The 21,609-nt window shown below is 33.2% G+C and overlaps 1 protein-coding gene across 1 annotated transcript; it reads left to right on the top strand.

The window, feature by feature from the left end:
• Positions 1 to 3,354: 3,354 nt before the first annotated feature.
• Positions 3,355 to 21,278, top strand: LOC131946978 (uncharacterized). The gene is made up of 10 exons (XM_059308044.1): positions 3,355 to 3,441; positions 8,371 to 8,567; positions 9,215 to 9,431; positions 9,692 to 9,804; positions 10,040 to 10,286; positions 10,728 to 10,880; positions 13,161 to 13,176; positions 13,301 to 13,388; positions 19,193 to 19,365; positions 19,535 to 21,278. Exons 1-10 carry the CDS (start codon positions 3,396 to 3,398, stop codon positions 19,689 to 19,691), a joined length of 1,407 nt encoding a protein of 468 aa, XP_059164027.1. The 5' UTR covers positions 3,355 to 3,395; the 3' UTR covers positions 19,692 to 21,278.
• Positions 21,279 to 21,609: the final 331 nt, after the last annotated feature.

Genomic DNA, 21,609 nt, shown 5'->3' with positions numbered 1-21,609 from the left:
TTTATCTTTTTCCTCAGAAAAATGGAAGAGTTATTTAACTCATTACCTGTTGAATTTTTGGTAAGACTTAGACCCCCAAGTGGAACCACCTATATTTATACGTGGACAGAAGATACAAACAAAGGTGAGCAATCTATGGATTAAATCCCAGACAACATTCATTCATGACGTCCAAAATAGAACCCCCATTCCCCCATTTCACACACCCGTGTATCAAATTAACTTATCTATTTGTCGTATCTAACTTATACATTTCTTGTAATTGTCAGATGACTGGAGAGCCGATGGTTACAGATGGAGACAAGGTGGCTCTTGTACTCGAAGCACAATAACCAAAAAATATTTCAAGATATACACCGGTCCAGGTGAATGGAGCAAAGGCTTCACTAGAATAGCCCATTTTCACCCTGACCATCCAAAAGCTGTTCTGATACAGTACTTGGGCGACGAAACAGTGGCTAGGGACTTTGCACATGGCAATGCCAGCAAATCGACCAAAAATTATGTTAGAACACAACCTGGCGTTCTGAACAAAATCAAAGAAAGCTGGGAACAGCTCGTCAGGTCTATCAAACGCTGGTAGAGGAAGGAAACCCTTCAAGTTCTACATCAGTCCCTCGTGATCAAGAGCAAGTCCGTTGTGCATTGAAGGCAAGTAGCAGAAAATTTAGACTATCAAGGGATGCCTTGTATAATTTTCATGAAATTGCCTTGGATACCAATTTTGTACGCCACATCACGTCCCACCCAGACCTAACTCTTGTAATGTGGATGGATGAGACCATTCAAGTATTTCGGGACACTTTAAAGAAAACGAATTGTGTCCAACAGTTGTCATATGACACGACATTCTGCCTAGGTGATTTTTACGTCTCAGTGCTTTTGTTTCGTGAAACGGAATTCACGAATGAACCTGTTATACCACTTGCCTTCATGATTCATGAAAGGAAAACAACAAAGACTCATGAAAATTTTTGGCAACACATCAAGTCTGTTTGCCCAGAGCTGAATACCTCTAAGCAAGTCATTATAGTCACAGACCAAGAAAAATCTATAACTGATGCAATCCAGGGCAGTTTTCCAAATCAGCAGCGTTTTCTGTGTTGGAACCATGTACTGCAGGACTGCAAGCGCTGGCTTAGGTCCCATGGGGTACAGTCATCTGATGAAATGGCATATAATATTGGCACTGTAAAATCCCTTCTGCAGGCAACAAGTGAAGAAGAATACAAGGATAACTTCATATCTCTTATTTCCAGATGGAGCTTACCTTTTACAGAGTATTTCAGCAAAAATGTTCACCCATCAATGAACAAACTGGGTTCTTGGGTCTTAGCAGATTACGGCCTTTCCGAAATATCAGCAAACCAAAGTGAATCGTTTAATGCTGTACTAAAAAGAATGCATAACTGGAAGGAAGCGCCCGTTGACGCAATGGTCCTGAGCCTCTTCAGGCTTGGACAGTTCTACGTCACCGAAACTTACAGGGGACGAAGGCTAATAGGAGATTGGCTGCTTAAGGATGATCTTGTTCATCTGTATAGGGAGGAGCATACCGTCATTCCGCCTGCAGTTAACCCCGATGACATTGTTGAAAGAATTCGAGAGAACTTACATCAAGAAGCAGCCTTAGTAACTGCACCCATAGGGAAGGACTGTTTGCCTGTTTGTTCAACTGTTGCCGAAAGGGCACAATTCGTGATTGACAATGAACTGATAAGTTTAAATACTAAACTTGGTGTGTCCACCATTAAAAGGTCAACCGACCCCTGGGTGGTCACCCTTTTTCCAAGGGAAACATGCTCCTGTCCGGCCGTCGGTAACTGCTATCACATTGTGGCGGCCAGACAGGCAGTTGGATTATCGGCAGTTAGCAACAAGAAATCAATAAATCTAACACAACTAAGAAGAGCTGCAAGGAAGCGACAAGATAAAACTTCAGGACGTAAACGTCCACGCCCCGCTGACGTAGATCCGGCTGATGACCACAATGAACAAGACATTGCCAAAATTACAGAAATGATAAAAAATACAAATTATAAAAAAAGGAAAACAGATGTTGTGCGTGCGGATGATGATGATGAGAACATGGGTGCCAGTGTTGTGTGTGGGATGAACGAGGAGGCCAACTGTGATGAGAATGTGACATGTTGTGAATGTGAATTGGAAGAAGTAGCAAAAGAAAAATGTATAAATGGGAGTCTAATGAACTGGGTTGGGTGTACTATGTGTGAAAGATGGTGTCACGAGGTGTGTTTGAGTAGTGCTAGGACTGTTTCAGAAGATTTTGTTTGTAAATTTTGTTTGTAATTAAAATTACTTAATAAAAAAAACAAATTGCACTTTTTAGAACTGTTTATACTTTTTACACTTTTTGCAAGTACAAAAATCCATAAATACATGTTGCAGAATATCTCTCCTGCTGACAAGATTATACCACGTTTATAAATGCCGACTGAGACGGGATTTTCCTCTCGCTAACGAGAGCGGGAGATAGATCTAGATATAGATCGATCTATCTTCTTAGTATCTATCTATCTATATAATAAAATCTAGATACAAATTAACAACATACAACACTCGTGTTAAAGGGTATTGCTAAATGCTTGTTTATTTTAAAACATGAAAAAAAACTTTTTTTTTTCGCAAAAGGTGTCTCGCTATTTACCTTTGATTCCGCAGGTATGTCTCGCATTATCTTCTCGCATTTTCCCGCCTCGCCATTTCGCTTTTCGCGTCTCGCAATTTCCAAACACCCATATTTGTGACTTTTGTCCTGTGGCTTTTTTTCCTGTGACTTTTTTTCTGTGTTTTTTTCCTGTGTTTTTTTTTTCGTGTGACTTTTTTTCCCTACAATCCTTGGGACCTCGGTAGTCCGTGGACATTGTCCACCTTGGTCACAATAACAAAATTTACTTAGTTGTTATGCAACTGTTCCATTAGGATATGTGTCTGATGTAGTCCCCATTTTTCTCAACAGACCAGTGATGGGTTAAGATTTAAAGCTACAGAGAAAAGGAAGTTGACTTGACGACGACTGTTTTTTTTTTACGGAGCGAGATTATATAGATCTTGATCTAGACTTCGTTCAGTCAGAGTAGCCTACACTACACATTACTTTTGACAGTTTCCCAATTCTATTGATTTTTTTGTTTTGTATACTGTTTAATAAACTGTCGACACACATCTACGATTCATTTCAGAATTAAATATATTCCATATTTATCTATTTTAGAGTAACCTAGTTATTTATTTTTTAAAACAAACTGAAAAGCGTATTAATACTTGTAAGTAGGTCAGCACAGGTGACACAAACTGAGTTCAGCGCAGGTATAGGAAGAGGACGAACGGCCATTGAACCAGTCAACGCTAGACTCAACAATAAGGTCGACAAAATGAAGTTCCTGACAACACTGTGTACCTGCCTTTTTATATTTTCAGGTAGGCCTATTGCTTTTGAAAATTGTGTTTTTATTAAATAATATTTAAAACAACATTGGGTGCCAATGCCTAGAATCAATAATTTTAAAATTTAAAGAATTAGACGTAGAGTCGTAGACTATATCCAGTTGATCTAGAATCTAGATCTACTATGATCTAGTTTTAAGTTTTACTGTTTTAAAAATGCCAATAGTCTTATTCCGATACGACTATAAGGCAAATAATAGCATGCTAATGTTTTTCACCTTAAGAATAGTTGCATTATATTATATGTGTAGATCTAGTTAAAGTTATTAAAGATCTATCTAGCAAGAGTGTTAAGTTTAAAATACGGAAATATTAGCATGAGGATGGTGACGCTCAAACCCGGAAATGATTTTAGGTTAAAAATTATGTCCCAGATTAGCAGATTATCGCTAATGTCACTTATTGCCTCCTTCTGTGATTGTGGTAGTGGTAGCAAAATTGATCTTGATCTATCACATAGGCCTACACTTATACAATATAATAGGACTAACTAGGATTAGGCCTATATAGGCCTATAGGATAGTCAGCTAGTCTTAATATTGTTAATGATATGTTAGGCCTATTAAAGGCTATTATTAGGCCTATAGGCCTATTATAAAATATATAGGCTAATATAGGCCTATAAAAATAGTGGTAAAGAAGGGCACTAAGAGCCACACTTCATTCTAACACATCTTACACAATATAAAAATAATAATTACCTAAGGCTATTAAATTTACTTTAAATTGGTTTAATCTAGCATTTATGGTGGGGGGGGGGGGGGGTACATATGTCCCCAGGCGCCAACCTTAGAGGGCACCAAAATGGGTTGGAAAACAAATTAAAATCTCATTTTAGCTGCAGTTTTGCATTATAAATATAAAAAAATAAATGGGGGGGGGGGTGTGCAAATTGAAAATTGAAAGTTTGTACCCGGGCATCTGAAAGGGTAGCTATGCCTCCGTTTATAGTCATACCCCAAAATCAGCATTTGGGGCCAATGTAGCAGGACCATGGGGCATTAAGTATTATCTAGATTTCTATCAGTTAAGACTAACTCAACAATAAAAATAATTGGCAGAGAAATATTTCTAGAATTATTGTTATAAAAGTTGCAAATCCAGAGAACTTAAAAATAATTTAATGCTGCATTTCTATTTATATTCATCAAGCATAAGTTTCATAAGAAAAACTGACTGGCTCTAGTATCTACATGAACTGATTGATATTCTGAAAACCCGACTTATTTCCTTATGCCTTGCTTTCGTTTCCTTGTTTACTTACATGTAAAATAGGTAATGTGGAAAAGATTAGGTGCATGGGCAGCTGATGAAAACCAAAATAACCAAAGTGTTAATTTCTAAACCTAATGCTATAATATTTTGCATATAGTTATGACTCAAAGTCTAAAAATAACAAAATAGCTGAAAATTTTATGCGGTTGCCATGGTGATGGCGGCCATCTTTGTTTATACTATTTTTCTGGGAACCCAATATTACAAACCATAACCCAACTAAATAAACCAACATAACAGCAGCAAAAAGTCACCAAAATCTTGATTTTTAGTCATACTGTGTTTCTTGCACTTTTAGATTAAGAAAATAAATACTTAAGTGAGAGAAAAATCTTTAATGTGTTTGAAATACATTTTTTTATTATGCCATTATTTAAAAAATAGTAATTTGTTCCCAATTTTTTACACTCTCTAAGAAAAGTTCAATATCCATCCTCTTTTTGTATTTGTCATCATTGGAAAGCTGGATTTCTCATGTATTTGATAATCGTATTTTCAGTCTTCTCAGAAACATCTAAAGCTTTCTATTTACTTTAAAAATTACACAAAACCAGTATTTTTTTGACCTGCTTTCATTACTTTTTGCTGTTTTTATCATTTTGCAGTTCTTTAGCACAAAAAGTCTACCACTTTTTAAAATTATTTGTACAGTTCCCACCTTATTTCAGTATTTGTTGTTCATGTAATAATAAAACTTGTGTCACAAGCGAACTTTGATGACTTTTATATAGATTAAACAGTTATGTTAAGAATATGCCAATTTTTATGCTTGCATACTAAAAAGAGTGCAATTTTTTCTGACCTTGTAGAATTCTGATTAGTGGCTCTATCAAAAAGTTGTTGTAACAAAGTTTAAATAAATACTGAAATAAAAGCTATATATATATATCAATTGTCTCTGTCAAAAACTCAGAAAATGTACAAAAAGCTGATAATTTCATTGTTGATCTCTGATACATTTTTAAAAAAAATGATATGTGCGAAGAACCTCTCTACCGACTACACTGTAGCGTTTTAAAATTAGTTAATATTTACAAAATTATAGCAGGTTTAAAAGTTAGTCAGTTTTGCTCGGTCTAAAACTCTCGCTGCCAAACCGTCTTATCTTTGCGCATGCAGGCTTTTGAACAGAGAATTTCTGTCTCAGCTACGTTCGTTCGTTTCGTCCAATGAGCGTGATTTAGCTATGTTTATGTTTTAAAGTTTTATAATATTTAGATTATAATTTTGGGCTCATATTTTTATTTGAGTTTTTTTGGGATTGGTTTAATTTTAGTAGAGATGTTTTAGTACAAATGGTAGCTGCAGTGAGGTTAATTCAATTAGTAATAAAACAGATAGTGTTAGTTACCTCACAAGTTAAAGACAGTTACAAGTACTATTGACGTTTCGACCCAAGGTCTTCGTCAGCACACAACAGTGTGATTACAAGTGGTCAGGGGCTACGGATGAGATCATAAGCAGACATGCCTACCGTCTCGCCAAAATCGGAACCGTCCCGCTTTTATACCTAAAAAAGTAATTTGTTCCGTCATTCCGAAATTGACTCAGTTGGTTCCGATTTTTTTGAAAAAAAAAATTAATAAAGAAAAGTAATCAAGTAAATTTTAAAAAATGTCATGAAAAAGCAATTATCTCCCTTTGGCACACGTTTATGTTTCCTAGTTTACTTACAATATTTACCAGTATCATCTAATACTAGATCTAGTTAGTAGTATATATAATAGATCTAGAATTGTAACTAGATCTACTAGTACATACTGAAATAGTGAATACTGATCTATCTTGTAAGTTTAACTTAACCAGTAACTACTATTATGAAGAACTTAAAAGTAACAAGGAGTTTTACTAGGTAGATCAAGGGTCTTTGTTCGTAACTTATATTATATATTACATATGATGAAGCCTTCAGCATTTGTTATTCATATAGCCTAGAACATAGTAAGACATAAATATATGATTTTTATTCGGGGGGGGGGGGTTACTGGTTAATTTATTTTTTAAAATGTAAGCTGACATTAAGCAGTATTTAAATGTATCATAGAGACTAGTTATGTAGGACTAGAAGCCTACTAATGTCATTAGAGTAATTTTTAATTAATTATTTTTATTTTTGACTTAGTAAAGTAGCGTCTGCGCGTATGTTCCTCTTTTTGGCTTCAAATTCCTCTTTTTAGGCATAACTGTTCCTACTTTTGGCTGACAGGGGTAGGCATGTCTGTCATAAGGTTGCGACCCTAGTTTAGCAATTGCCAGCTATCTGCTAATTGACTTTGAATTAGATAGTAGCATCAGGATTGTTCTGTAGTGCACAATTATCTATCGCGTTGAATTCTTGTTATGTCTGACTGGTCTGTTGAAAAAAGGTGGTGTCTTGTATAGTAAAACTGGTCTGAGAGAGGCTAGTCTGTTGTATGGTAATAATTGTCTTTTGAGAGAGGCTGGTATCTTGGAAAAATAAAACTGGAATGTTTTTGTGACTAATAAAATGACAGCTTGAGATTGCTAGCTAACTTTAAATAGCCTTCTCTCTCTGCTGTATGGTAGGATCTATCAATACTCAATACCATTTCATATCATGTGATTAAATAATTTCAAGTCTGATCTGAAATCTAAACAGGTAATACTGATCACTGTAGTAAGCTAATTGCTAAGCTCATGTTTAATGTGTTAACCATTGAAGCATGCTTATTATTTATTGAACTGAATAGCCATCTCAATATTTCACCATTAATATCAAAATTAATCATACAGGCATTTACTAAAGACAACTAAGCATGTCGTTTAACATGTACACCAAAGATTTTGTGACCTACCATATAAAACATTTGTTAAACCGTAGCTAAACCCTAAATCTAAAGCTATATAGTGAATTAACAATAATTACATTTATTGCACAAGCTTGTGGAAATATAATTTGAATAATATTGTTTTAATTGATCTATAGATTTAGATTCTAGAATGAAGATCTAGTTTCAAAGCATTGTGTTAGCCTAATAAAATTGTAAACAAATCAGTTTGGTTATTGAAAATCTGGAAATAGGCTTTATTAAACAAATACTCTTTGTTTATTATTCTTTAAAATTATAAAGAGTAATTGAATAGATTAACATAATTAATCAAATATCCTTACCTACAAGTACTGTGACTGCTGTGCTGTAAAATTGTATGATTGCAGCGTGCCACTGCGTTTCCGATCAAAACTTTTACTGACAAATATAGCGATGTTCGTTTTGCACCGAGATTTTTAGCACTAGAAATAAAAGGCGGTTTGTTCAAATGATTATATCTCGATAATCATTCTACAGATCTCTATAATATTTTCAGGCATTATGGAGAATTAAACTTGCTTTTGATTTATGCAGAAAAAAATTGAATTTTTATGAGATAGACAGTTTTTGACGGAGACCATCGATATATATGTATATTATATATATGTATATATATATATTTATATAGATTCCATTGTATGACCCCTTTGCTAACAGTGATTGATGGGTATATATTATTTAATCATTACTTTTTTGGTTAGTACACAATGCTAATTATATGAAAGATACATTGTTTTATATTTCATTTTCTGTTTGTTTTGTAAAATTGTTATATAAAATCACTATTTTTTTTCAGTTTGTGGCCAAGCCATAGTAGACAAATCAGTGATAGAAGATGGTGGAACATTTACTGTGACATGTGACGCTACACGTGCTGGTGTTCCTACAACTACTGTGGACTATGTTAGTTCTCTTGTGCTGCTTATTAAAGGAACTGCCTTCACAGAACTTGCAAGATATAGACCATATCCACCCTATGCAGAAAACTATACAGTAAGTCAACGTACATTATTTACTAATAAGTCTGTAGGCCTACTTTAAAATACTATTTTTGTATCAAATCTTATCCTTAAACATTTCACTTAATATTCATTTATTGTAAAGGTAAAATAATTGCTTGTACTGTACTGAGTCTGAATTCTTGAAAATTTAACTCTTGAAGGCCATAACGATGCTCCCAGCAGTTGACACATCGGCCTGCCATGCAGTAATGATCTTCTCAGCGTCAGATAAAATCTTCTCTGTTTCATTTGTTTTTCAGAATACAAGTTTCTAATCGTAAATCTAGGTCATGATAATGCTGGAGCAGCCATTTTTGGTTTTATTTACTTCTTGTACTTTTTTAATTTGATTATATATTTTATAGTTGTTTTTTTTTTTTTTTTTTGTAAAACCAATCACAAAACAGCTTTTTTTAGCACTGCGGAATGCCATTCAGTGGTCGAGTCTAAAAACTTATGTTGCAGTGTTATAAAAGTAACCAAAATTAAAGTATCTATGCGAATACTAATCCAATCCATGATTTGTGCAGAAATATGGACATACTTTTGTTTTCTATGAATACGAACTTCAAACAAGTAATTCTTATAATTAAATTTGAACAAAACACCTTATCATTGTTGTCTCTTCTCATCTTTTAGAATGATCAGTACTTTGGCACTAGAAACTGGACTTATCAGTTCAGTGGAGGGAGGGGAGGAACAGACAACACTCCAGTTAACAGGAATACAATCAAAATTGTGATACAAATGAATGAGGCCAAATGTGCTGATGCTGGTCTCTACTTTTGTAACGCAAGTTACATTCAAAATAAAAATGATCTAACATCATCCAATTTTTACAACGTTACTAGCAAAGGTTATTATAAAATTATGATGTTTTAAAGTGATTTTCGTCCTGTTACTTTTAACATTTTAAAAAAAATATGTCACATTTATCTCTATAATTTTTTGGAAAAACTCTACCTTAATATATATTTTTAATTAAAACGTATAAAAGTTTTATTACTGATGAGATATAAAGCAAAATAATCTTTAAGCAGATAGTACAGATAATTTTAAAAGAAATACTTCAATTTCCTGTACTTCATGCAACTTAAATCTACAAATTTATTTTAGCTAAAATTCAGCAGCCTATTTTAATACTTACACCCCATAATGAGGTTTTGGGTGATCCTTCTGCTTCAATAAACCAAGCTGGAACAAATATTACTTTCAAATGCACTGTTATGGCAAGTAGTTGTTGATCTGACCTTTTTATGTTTTTGAAAGATGTTTTTTCTCTATAAGTGAAATATACAAGTTTTCAAAAGATTGTTTAATAATTGAGTAAATACACTGAAACTGTTATAACATTGCTGCACATGTACGTTTTTTTTTTGTTTGGTTTTTAATTTCATAATCATATACACTTAAAATGCTTTTAACCAGTTTCATTTTTGTTTTGTTTTTTAATTAAATGTGTAGGGCCCAACTGGCTTGAACTTACTTTGGAGATATGGGAAAAGTGACCAAGGAGTTGAGAATTATCCATATCAAAATCACATTACCAGCCGTGAGCCAACAGCATCTGGTAGTTGCAATCAATATAGTTATGAATCATCTCTGTTGTTCCCTATGGATTCATTACATGATGGTTATACATTCTATTGCTCTGTACAAGACAGTAACAGTAATGCTCTAAGTGCTAATTTGACAGTCTACACACAACCTAGTGAGTTTTGTTTGTGTAACTGTTATTTATAAGTATGTATATGATTGTTTTTATAAATAAACCTCTAAGCAAATAGCTCAAAGTACCAAACTAAGAATTTTCAACTCTACTATTTACCTGTGCTATAAAGTTGGCATCAACAAAAGAAGCCTGGAATGGACTATAATATGGGATATCACAGGACAAATCCTTTTGGAGCTAGAAATTTGGAAAAGAAGATGGAGATGAATCGGCCATTTGTGAAGAAAACATGCTACTAGATTTACTATACAAGGCATATCATGTTATCCAAAAGGATAAAAAAAAAAAAGAGTCCCAAATACCTTGGCAAAGAGAAATAATGTATCGTAAAAACATGAAAATTACATATTTATATGTATACATTTTTTTAATGCTGAAGTTGTAAATCAGTTTCAATTTTGTTTCTATATGTAATTTAAGCCACTAAAGAGCCAGATGCTGATGCGAATACTGCTGATGCTGGTATAAATGTTGGTGCTATTGTTGGTCCAATCATTGGTGGTCTAGTTCTGATAGCCATCATTGTTGTGGTGGTCTACTTCTGCTGGTATCGCAAGAGGGACACAACTAAAGGTGAGGACAGCTTGTTCATTGTTTTCTGTTTTTAAGGGTTAAAATCCTGCATTGTTATACCAAAATATTTTATCGGAAGGTTGTGACCCATTCTACACCCTGGTTTTTTAACAAGATTTATACTTGTAACATGGATGTAATTTTTGAGTTAAATATTATTATTAGAGCTTTAAACTGCTAACCTGAGAGCCTCAAGTTTGGATCACAGGCTTGATTCTGTATGACATCCCTTAGTTCACCAGCTCTTATGGGTACCTGACTCAAGTTAAACAAAGTAAAGGCGGCTGGCCATATATTGACAAACTAATTCTTTATATGCCATGGTCACTGAAACAAGTGAACTCTACAACATCTGCCCCTTGAATGATAAGGTATGAAAGGGGGTACATGTGTAATATACATACATATCTATAATTTTTTGTTCATACCTCTGAAGGATAAGATTAGTATTGACTTATTCCTTTGGAGTACATGATGAGCACAGTGCTGCAGATTTGGGCAGCTCTCTTTTTTTGCACCTATATATGCACAGCAGTCCTTGCCTTGCCTTTCAAAGTCCTTTTCCATGATTGCCTTGGTCGGCCTTCTTTCCTCTTCCCCTGGGAATTCCAGTCTAAGGCTTGCCTTGCAATGTTATCCCCTACCACTCTATCCCCATCTGCTGGCTTAAATGTCCCTGTCTATTTGCTGTTGTTTTGTGTTTTGTCACAGGTCTTCATTGTATTGTTTTTTGGCCATCTTATCTTGAGGGTCTGTTGTAAACATCTGAACGACATTAGCCTGTCTGGACTTGTCTTGGTAACCCTCCAGGTCTCCGAGCCATAAAGTAACTGCCTTAACATAGTTTATACAGTTTTTTCTGTCCTCATCTGCTCCCCCATCCTTGTTGATCACACTTCCCAGTTACGTGAATGTGTTTCTCGTGTCTTCTCCTGTATGGGCAGGTCCTGTTTGTTATTGATTCTGATGACCTCTGTTTTATTTCTATTGCTGAGGAGGCCTCTTAGATAGTTGATTCATTTTGGTTTGGCCATGTTGTTGTTTCTTAGATAGTAGCAGATATTCTCCCTACAAGTTTGTGACAAAATTGCTGTTTTTGTTTTAAAAAAACATTTAACTGCAAAAAGTTCTTAGAATATGCTTTTTTAAAAATCAAGCAACCCATATTTTACGATATTAGGATTTTTATGTTTGTCTGCTTTATAGTCTGTCAGCCTTTTTCGTGTCACCCATGTAGGACTTTTTAGTGTGGTGATTGCTTGTGTGTACATGTGTGGAGTGAGACAGGATAGCATTTGTCTGTATGCATATGTATAGGGACCAAGTGGCGGTTGTTAGCATTGGTGTGTAGTGCTGTTTTCTATGGATATTACGTGTTTGTGTGTTGTTGTCATCCTTTTTTACCTTGTGAATTAATACAAATTTTAGTCTAGGCAAACTAAAAGAATAAATATGTATCTGTACTTTTTAGCGCAATTTCCATTCTGGAGAATTGCGTTTATTAACCCGTCATTTCTGGATGGATGAATGGATGGATGAATGTGTGTCCACAGCTTTAAGTCGTATCTCCTCCTCAACAAAGCAATATCGAGGACTAGTTCCAAAAGCAATTATGTTAAGCAAGTTACGAGGATGAACATAGGCCATAAAATTTCCGGGTTTCTTTCATGGATTTCCCGGAAAAGCCAAAAAACCTCGAAAAAAATGCAGTTTTTTGCCCATATCTCGGCAACCAGACCACTTAGCGACTTGAAACATGTACCAATCGATTCCTGCCATAATTTAGAACAATATTGCCGAAGAAAGTTTTCAAAAATAACCTTTCGTTCAGTCACAAAAAATTTTTTGAATTAAAATTTGGACCGAATTAGTAGGCATTTTTATCCAACCACACCACACGCATCATCACGTTCAATGGCTGTGTCATCACGTTCAGTAGCTAGGCGCGCAATGGTTTTTAGTCATGTAACTTTATTGTAAATAAAACATGTATTTTAACCAATGGTTTTACTATCCCTGCTCTTGATTTACGCTACGACAGAGCTATTTTTATATAACATAAGGAAATTGCGCTTAAATGTCACTAGACTTTTTAATTAACTTGTTTAACCAATAAAAATATTTGAAAACTAAGTTTACATGATTAATGTCTTAGTTTAGTTATCTTCTTGGCAAATAAAAACATCTGCTATGCATATTTAATGCTAGATTCTATTGATCAATTTTTTTATTACATCTACTTGTAATTGTATTTTAAAATTCTACTTATTTTATTTGCAGATAAAGATAGAGAACCGTAAGTAAATCAGCATGTTGGCAATTACTTGAACAATAAACACTGTACAAAGATGTTTAGCATAGTTTATTAATTATTTAGGGAGCTAGAATAATTGTGCCAAGTTTTACCCTAATATTTCCAGTGATGCTACAGACTCCAATGTACATGCCCCCCCTCCCACCTTCTATGCCAAGCCGCACAAACAACCAAAGGAGGAAAAAGACAACATTGTAAGTTCTTTTTAAATTAGGCATAATCTTTTATTTAGGTCACAATGTGTCTATCTGTGGCAAATCTAACAAAATTTTGACCCACTTTGAATGCCATTTTTTGTTTTAACCTACCATGGACTTGAATAAGGGGCAGATAGATTTAGTTAAGTGTTGATTTGAGGCAAATACTTTAGCCATGAAATTTGTATTGATTAAATATTACAGAGTTAAAACAACTATGGTACTTATTGTTTTATAGCTTAATAAATTAATTACTCTGATATTTTTAACTTATCTAAATACTGTAATTTAGAAAACAAATGTATTTAAAAAGATCATATTAAGAATAATCTGTTAAATGTACTAGAAAAAAGAAAACAGAAACTTTTTCTGTATAAGCATTAGTTTCTATAACTCAAAAGATTTTATTTGTAATTTTTCTCATCCTTTATCCTGTTCTAATGGGCTGAAAAAAAAAAAAAATTACTCATGAAATCTTCTATTTAAAGCCTTACACTTACACAACCAGGTCTCTTCAAACCATTTCTGGAGTTTTTTTTGTCTATTTTGTACTATCCTCAGTGTATTGGCAGAATATGATAGGATTGCCACATAGCTATTGATTGTTTCAAACACTCTCATCACCCCAACTCACTTTGACCTAATAGTTAACAACATAAGTATATCATTACTTAATGCATTGAATTTTGGTGATAGAAAGCCATCATTAATTAAGTCCTTAAATGTTTGTGTCACATCATTATTACAGAGGGGGCTATCACATGCATTAGTAAAATGTATTTTTCTATTTAACAAGGAAGTTGGCCTTGCCAAGTCTGCTTTTATATGCCAGCTGTTTATAATTGTTGGCCTATAGTTCTACACTGCCAAACTTTACCTTTACTTTATGTTTTAACATATCTCAATGTTTTACACATGTTTAAAACTTAGTTTTGTAATTTTTTCTGTGTATCAGTCTGTGATTTGAGAAATGATTCAGTTATGACCATGAAATTTCATAAATAAAATTATATCGAATTTCTAGTTCTCTTTCATCTAATTAGTTTCCAGATGTGGTACTTTCTCTACTTTATAGAATATTTTTAATGCAGCCTATTCTAAGTACTTATCACCTTTATGTGTTTGTGCATACAATGAGCGGTTTTGTCACTAACTTCTTCATTTCTGTAGCCTGGTAGCACTTGAAGTGCCTTCCAAACCTTTGTTATATTACAAATGATGCTTTTTTTATGAAAAACAACACATTTACAGAACAAAAACAGTAAATAACAGAACACAACATTGAATCTTAAACATACTTGTTTGGTTGCTTATCCTATTACTGCTGATAATGACAAATGTATGTTATAATAATGCAAACTATAAAATACTGCCAATAAAATAGGCAACTATTGGTGTATTATTTCACAAAATGATATGAAAAGTTTAGGACATGAGGTATTTTTTTTATTTTTTCAGTGTGAGTTACTTTTTTAACTGATGTTTTTTTTGCTTTACATTTTTTAATATTTGTAAATTAAACTCTAATCAATCTTAAAGGCACTGGCAAGATTTATTTTTAAATAACTAAAGAATAAAATCTCTTGATATTCTAAGTAATAAGCATCCATATTTTTTCAAAGCAATTAAAAAAAACATGGAAATCACTATCAACATTTATTTATTGAATTAAATAAAAGCGATTGTATGGTATTGATAAAAAAAGTAGTAATTAAATTTCAAACCTAAAATTAATAGTCCGCTTCTTGCCTCTGCCTTTCAGACTGAGGGTGAAGCTAAGTTAGCTCGTTATGATGACTATGGATACAGTGTTGCCCATGAAAAGTCACATAATGACACGAAGCCTGATAGGGAGCCTAGGCGCCACAGGCCGAGTAGAAAAAATGATGAGGATTATAATAATCCACCATACTCGTATGATAACCACTACCCATCAAGTGACCAGCATTACGCCAGTGACCAGCATTACGCCAGCGCTGATGTCTCCAGAAGTGGGGACGAGTCAGACGCTCCACTAGAAAGCAGAAAACCCAAACCCAAGCGTAGATCCCGCGTTCCCCACCCAGAAGGTCGCCCCCACCCTGAAGGTCGCCGTGATGACCAACCGTTACACTACGCTGAGCTGGACTTGCCTCGAGGAAATGAAGGTCAGAGGTCTGGCACTGGCAGCCGCAGCATGAGACTGGAGGATTTACCTGTGGAGTACGCTGAGATCAGGGTCTAAATAACACCTGGCTATGGTTGGCATGAAAGTTGATTTTAATACAGTTCTGCTACATTTTAAGCTGCCCAAAGCCAAAGACTTAATAGTTTCATTTATGATTGTTGAAGATTTCTTTTCTTCATTCAGAACCAAAGTTTTATTTTGTTAATATTTTTCCATGCTTTTATTTAATCAGAATTATTACTTCAAATGACTGATGTACATTTTTTGTTTTTGGCAAAAATAATTTTGTTTTAGATGTAAATATAAATAACATTTGAAAACTTGATAAAGCTATGTGTTACTTCCAAATAGGAAAACTACAATATCTACATATAATATTCTACATATAATGTTGTAAAATGTTGACTGAATTCAGACATGTTCTGGGTTGTTAAATTTTGCCTTATATTTAAACCACTGAAAAACATTTGTATAAATTGCCAAAAATTTTAAATCCAGTAGATAATTTATATTACAGGTGTTTGCTCTACATCAGTATGTAGTTCCACCTTGTGTACGTGCTTGTTTCTGAGCTTTCTGTCAACAGGGTAGAATTTTATATAAGAAGCAAGTAGTCTAGAACATATTGCTTTAAGTCAGGCCTCTCCAAACTACGGCCTGCGGGCCAGATGCAGCTTGTGAGGTCCTCTCATCCATCCCGCTGAGACTTTTGTCCATGGAAAAAAAATATTTGTTGGATATGGCTGAGGAACTGCCCAGAAAATTAAAAATAATGTTGCAGACATTAGTGAAAACATTGTGATTCAAATAGAGAAAAATGCAAGTTAAGCAATTTTTTAATTGCAGTGGATGAGTCGCTGGACAGCTGTTCCACCTCTCAACTGCTTGTGTTCATTAGGGGTGTGATTGAAGACATAAACATAACACTAGAGCTGGCTTCCCTACATAGCATATATGACATTGTTACAGGAGAGGATGTATTCAATGAGTTGAAAAAAAAACATTTTCTGATTATTACATGGACTGGACTAACCTCAGTTGCCTGACTGTTGTTTGAGGAAAAAAAACATGAGTGGCATAAAGAAAGGCTTGGTTGGACAAGTGAAGCAGATGTGTAATGAGAAAAACTTCCTACAACCAATGTTCCTGCACTGTATTTTTTATTTACCAGCAAGCTTTGTGTGCTTAATATGTGGACATAAGCAGTGAAGTGAATCCTGTGTTGAAGATGGTGAATTTAATAAGGTCACATTGTCACATGGGCTCAACCATATATAGTTCAGAGACTTGTTGAAAGATACAAACACAGAAAAAATAACAAGTCATTTGAATTTTCTCAACCTAAAACTACAAGAGAGGGAAATCTAGTTTTTGTATGCAATATCATCAAAGACCTGCAGCTTCAGTAGCTGTTTTTTGATTGGCATTCAATGGGGCTCTACCACCATGAAGAAATGCCTGGAAAAAACTCTTGGCCCCTGAACTGATATTTGATAGTTAATGTGGCCCTGTGGCTGAAAAGTTTGGAGACCCCTGCTTTAAGTAATACTCTAATTAATTTTTTTTTTATATGCTCTTGCTTTTTGTGTAAAGCATTAAATATATTTAATGTTTGTTTTTACGAACTAACTTCTTCAAAGTTGTTTTTTTAAACAGAATTTGTAGCTGTGTAACTGTATGAAAACATATTTTTGTTTTATTCAATTATTCTTGAACTAAATTTAAATGCAATTTTTACCTCAGGTTTATTATTAAATCTTCTGCATGACATGGTTATTGTAGCTCAAAAATGCAGCTATAAGAGTTTGAATAGCATTAGAATGTAAAAACTTCACTTGGTTGTTGAAATGCATGTTGTAAGCTTTAGTGTCACAAGCTGCCATCTGCAATCTTCGTTCCAATTTAACCACTTTATTATTTTTAGTTGTTTTTTTACATATATTTAAATGTTTTTCTACCACCATTGTATCAAACTATGCATACAGAGTAAGTTTTGTTTAAATTAATCTTAAGCTGCACAGCCTTAAAGTGATATTTTAAATTGGAATACTGCATTACTGTAAATACTTTTTATTTTATCCGTAAGGGCATGGGCGGGTGATAAAAACCAAAATAACCAAAATGCTTATTTCTCAAGCTTATGCTATAATAATTGGCATATAGTTATGACTCAACGAGTTTAGTCTAAAAATAAAAAGAAATGGCTAAAAATTCATGCCATTGTCAAGTTGATGTTGGCCATCTTGGATTTTATTTACCTTTTTAACATTAGAATAACTCAAAGATGGCTTATGCGAATTCAATAATAACTTGCAGGATTATACTCACATGTGAATAACAATCATGAGAGATCAAATTTTCAAATACTTTTGTTTTTACAACTTTTTTTCTAAAAATAACTTTAAAAAAAAATCTCAATTCATGCAAAAAAAAGACACCATTTCAACTGTAAAAGAAAAACCATACAAATTTTCAAAAGTGTCTTTAAGTTTTGTTGTTAAGTCACAATGTATTTTTTTCACTTAAAATTGTGTTACATGCTCAGATCAAACAATAACTTGTTAATTTAAATTTTCATAAATTTTCTATTAGATTTTTCTGACAGATCTTACCTTAAAAAATATGAAAATGATTATGATTGAATATATTAACATTTATTATATTGCCTATATTTTAAAATGGTATATATTAACATTACACAGCTCTTCTATATATTGTCATATTACTTGTAATTTACTTAAAAAAAATAATTCATAAATATGTGTGTGTGTATATATATATATATATATATATATATATATATATATATATATATATTTATATATATATATATATATATATATATATATATATATATATATATATATATATATATATATATATATATATATATATATATATATATATAGGATATACAAATAATTAATTTGTTTTTATAAAAGAAATAAACATAAAAGTAATTATTTTCCAAGTTACCTCATTTGATGAATCTTCCTCTACCTCTTACCCTTTCAGTGCTTTTCCTTTAAATGATTTCACATATGAACTTGTTGAAGCCAGCTTTTTTTTTCATCAGTACACCTTTCACTGTTTGTTTCAGTAACAAAGTAGTTAAATAAGCTCTCTTCAGTGTACAAACTATAGTACTCATCAGTTCAAATTTTCAGGAAACTCACTGTGTTGTGTGGTTTCTAAAAGAGCAAATTATCTATTGAAAATTACCTTTTTGTAATGACACTGGATGTGTTTTATAATATCTTAATCATTAGATAGCATTAGAAAATCACAATCTAAAACCAGTTGTGACTATTACTTGCAATTTTATGATGAAAACATACTTGTCACCTGCCTATTTAAATTAGAATTTTATTATTGTGCTGAGTAAAGAGGTTGAGTTTACTTTTTCAAAATACAGTTTTGCTGATGGCATGGTTTTACACCATAACACAAAGGGTAATTGTAAAATATGAATTGGTCTCTAGTGAACCATACAATAACTACCATAACAGGTAGAGGTGATGGATGTAAGTATATCTTGGTAACTCTGGATAAGTTTTTCATCTAGCATTAACTGTTTTTATTTTAAAAAGAAAGTCCGCATGATTGTTAAATAAAATGTTTATCTCTTCTCTAGGATTCTGGCAAAATCAACAAGGGACTGGATTTGTCATATGAGCACGAAGACTCCAAAGGGCCCCCTCGTTACACCAACACTGTAGATGATGATAACGAGCCACCTCGTTATGACAGGGGGCGCAGCAACAAGGGCTATGATGAAGACAATAATAAGGAAGAGCGCAGCCGACGGTAAGATGGTCATTATTTTATTTTACCTTGAAAAGGTTATAATATATAATTAAACATAAGTGCACATTAAGTTTTAATTTATAGTGATGTTGGTGTTAAAATACATTGTTTTTTAATTCACTGTTTTAATAAAAAAAAGTATTTAAACTTTATCAATATGGTATCACAGTCATAGAGACCGTGAGGACCGCAAAGATCGTGAGGGCCGCAAGAGCCGCAGCCGTGACCCAGACGAGGAGCCACGCCGCCGCTACAGCACGGATGACAACACTGACAATCGTGACTACACCCCCTATGGTGACCCAGGCATGGGGACGGCCATCTAAACCCCAGGTCTGCCTGGTCTAGCTGGGGCACGCAACACTGGCTTAAACAGTCACATAGGAGGGGTATACATTGGTCCATCCTCGACTTTAACAGTTGCATAGGATGGGGGAGGGGGGTTAGGTATACTTTGGATTTTTTTTTTGTTACTGGCAGCATCCCTATCGTGTTGAAAATTTTATTTTTAAAGTTTTTAGAGTTGACTTCATACATTTTAAGAGTTCCCCACTGTTACTTTATAGGCTCCCTATTGCTGATCAGACTCAGCTCAATTGTATTTTGACCTACAAGAACTAAAGTATAAACTATGACTCAGCTGTGTAAATCCACTTACAGAATTCCTTCTCGCCATAAATCTTGCACTGTTGAAGTTTAAATTAGTTCAACTCTTGTAAATATACAACAGACATTTCAAAAACATTTTCTTTTTTCGGTTTGCTTTTGACCACATGTAAATAACCAATAAATAACCTCAGCAATCAACTTCTAATCTAATTAACATTTCCTCATCAATTTGCAGTGACTTTTGTAGACATAATACTAATCTAATGACTTATATAATATTTTAATTTAGTTAGCATAATCTCTGTATAACAATTGTTTTGATTTTCTTGCTTTGTAACATTGAAGTTAGCCTTGCAAATGTAAACATGCCATATTGATACCATATTAATTAATATTATGTTATGTACTGAATGCTTGTCACCCAGATTGAGATTATGGTTTCTGATATACTTTTTATTTTATTTTTTTCAGAGTCCCAGTTATCCTTTAAAATCAATATTAATCAGTCTTCTTTTGCAGGAAATGAACCATAACAAGATATTCAATTTTGGAATAAAATTCTAAAATAATTTTTAGAAAAATTTCTAACTCAATTGAAAGCTATTTTCCAAAATTTACATTTAAATTAATGAAAGACAGAGTTTAAAGACATTCCAAACATTTTTTTGACTTGTTAAGGTAAGCACCAACAAAAGCAACACATATTTCATGCTGGTGTTCATATTTTATCTGATCCGTTACAAATAACTTAAGCCCTAAACAGCTTCATAGTAATAACAGAAAGCAGACGTACTTAACCAAACACATTTCATTGAGATCACTTGAACTGAGTATGAATGTTCAGTGTAGTGAATATATGTCTGAGTGATCTAGTAACCATGACATTGTATTTTTACTTTCATATACATGTGTTAGTTTTCTAATTCAAAAAATATTTTTTTTTGTTTTTATCTGAAACCTCAGGTTCTGTTTGCATGATTGTTATAGGAGTAATTCAGATGTTCAGTTAAGTGTTCACTCAAATGTTGCAGTTGACTGTACCTTACACTACAATCAGACAACCTTTGACTTCACTATGTTCACAGTTGAATTTTTTTTTATTGATTTTACTCAATCCCTGCACATATTCCAGGGAGTAAATTTACTTTGATCATCTCAGTCAGTTTGTGGTAGCTAGACATTTGGCAGCCATCACTTGTTGTGTTTCATACAGTTATCTCTCCACCCCATATATATATATATATATATATATATATATATATATATATATGAATATATATATATATATATATATATATATATTCATATATATATGTATATATATATATGTGTATATATATATATATATATATGTGTATATATATATATATATATATATATATATATATATATATATATATATATATATTCATATATATATATGTATATTTATATATATTAACCAATGTCCTTTGGCTGGAGGTTTTTAGAGAAAAATGTCTGAAAGAAACCCTTAATACCTTTACATCCTACTGATCACAATATTTTCACTATTTAACACTACCAATTTCCTTGCCTAATAAAACTTACTTGTTCAAATCTGGAGCATGCATGTATTTCACTTGATTGAAGTGGAAATGTATTTATGCCAATGGC

This window comes from Physella acuta, unplaced genomic scaffold (genome assembly GCF_028476545.2).
Source record: "Physella acuta isolate Inbredline_101_S28 unplaced genomic scaffold, ASM2847654v3 ptg000054l, whole genome shotgun sequence".
Taxonomy (NCBI): domain Eukaryota; kingdom Metazoa; phylum Mollusca; class Gastropoda; family Physidae; genus Physella; species Physella acuta.
Note: the sequence above shows the minus strand (reverse complement) of the source record. Positions and strands in the feature narration are given on the sequence as shown.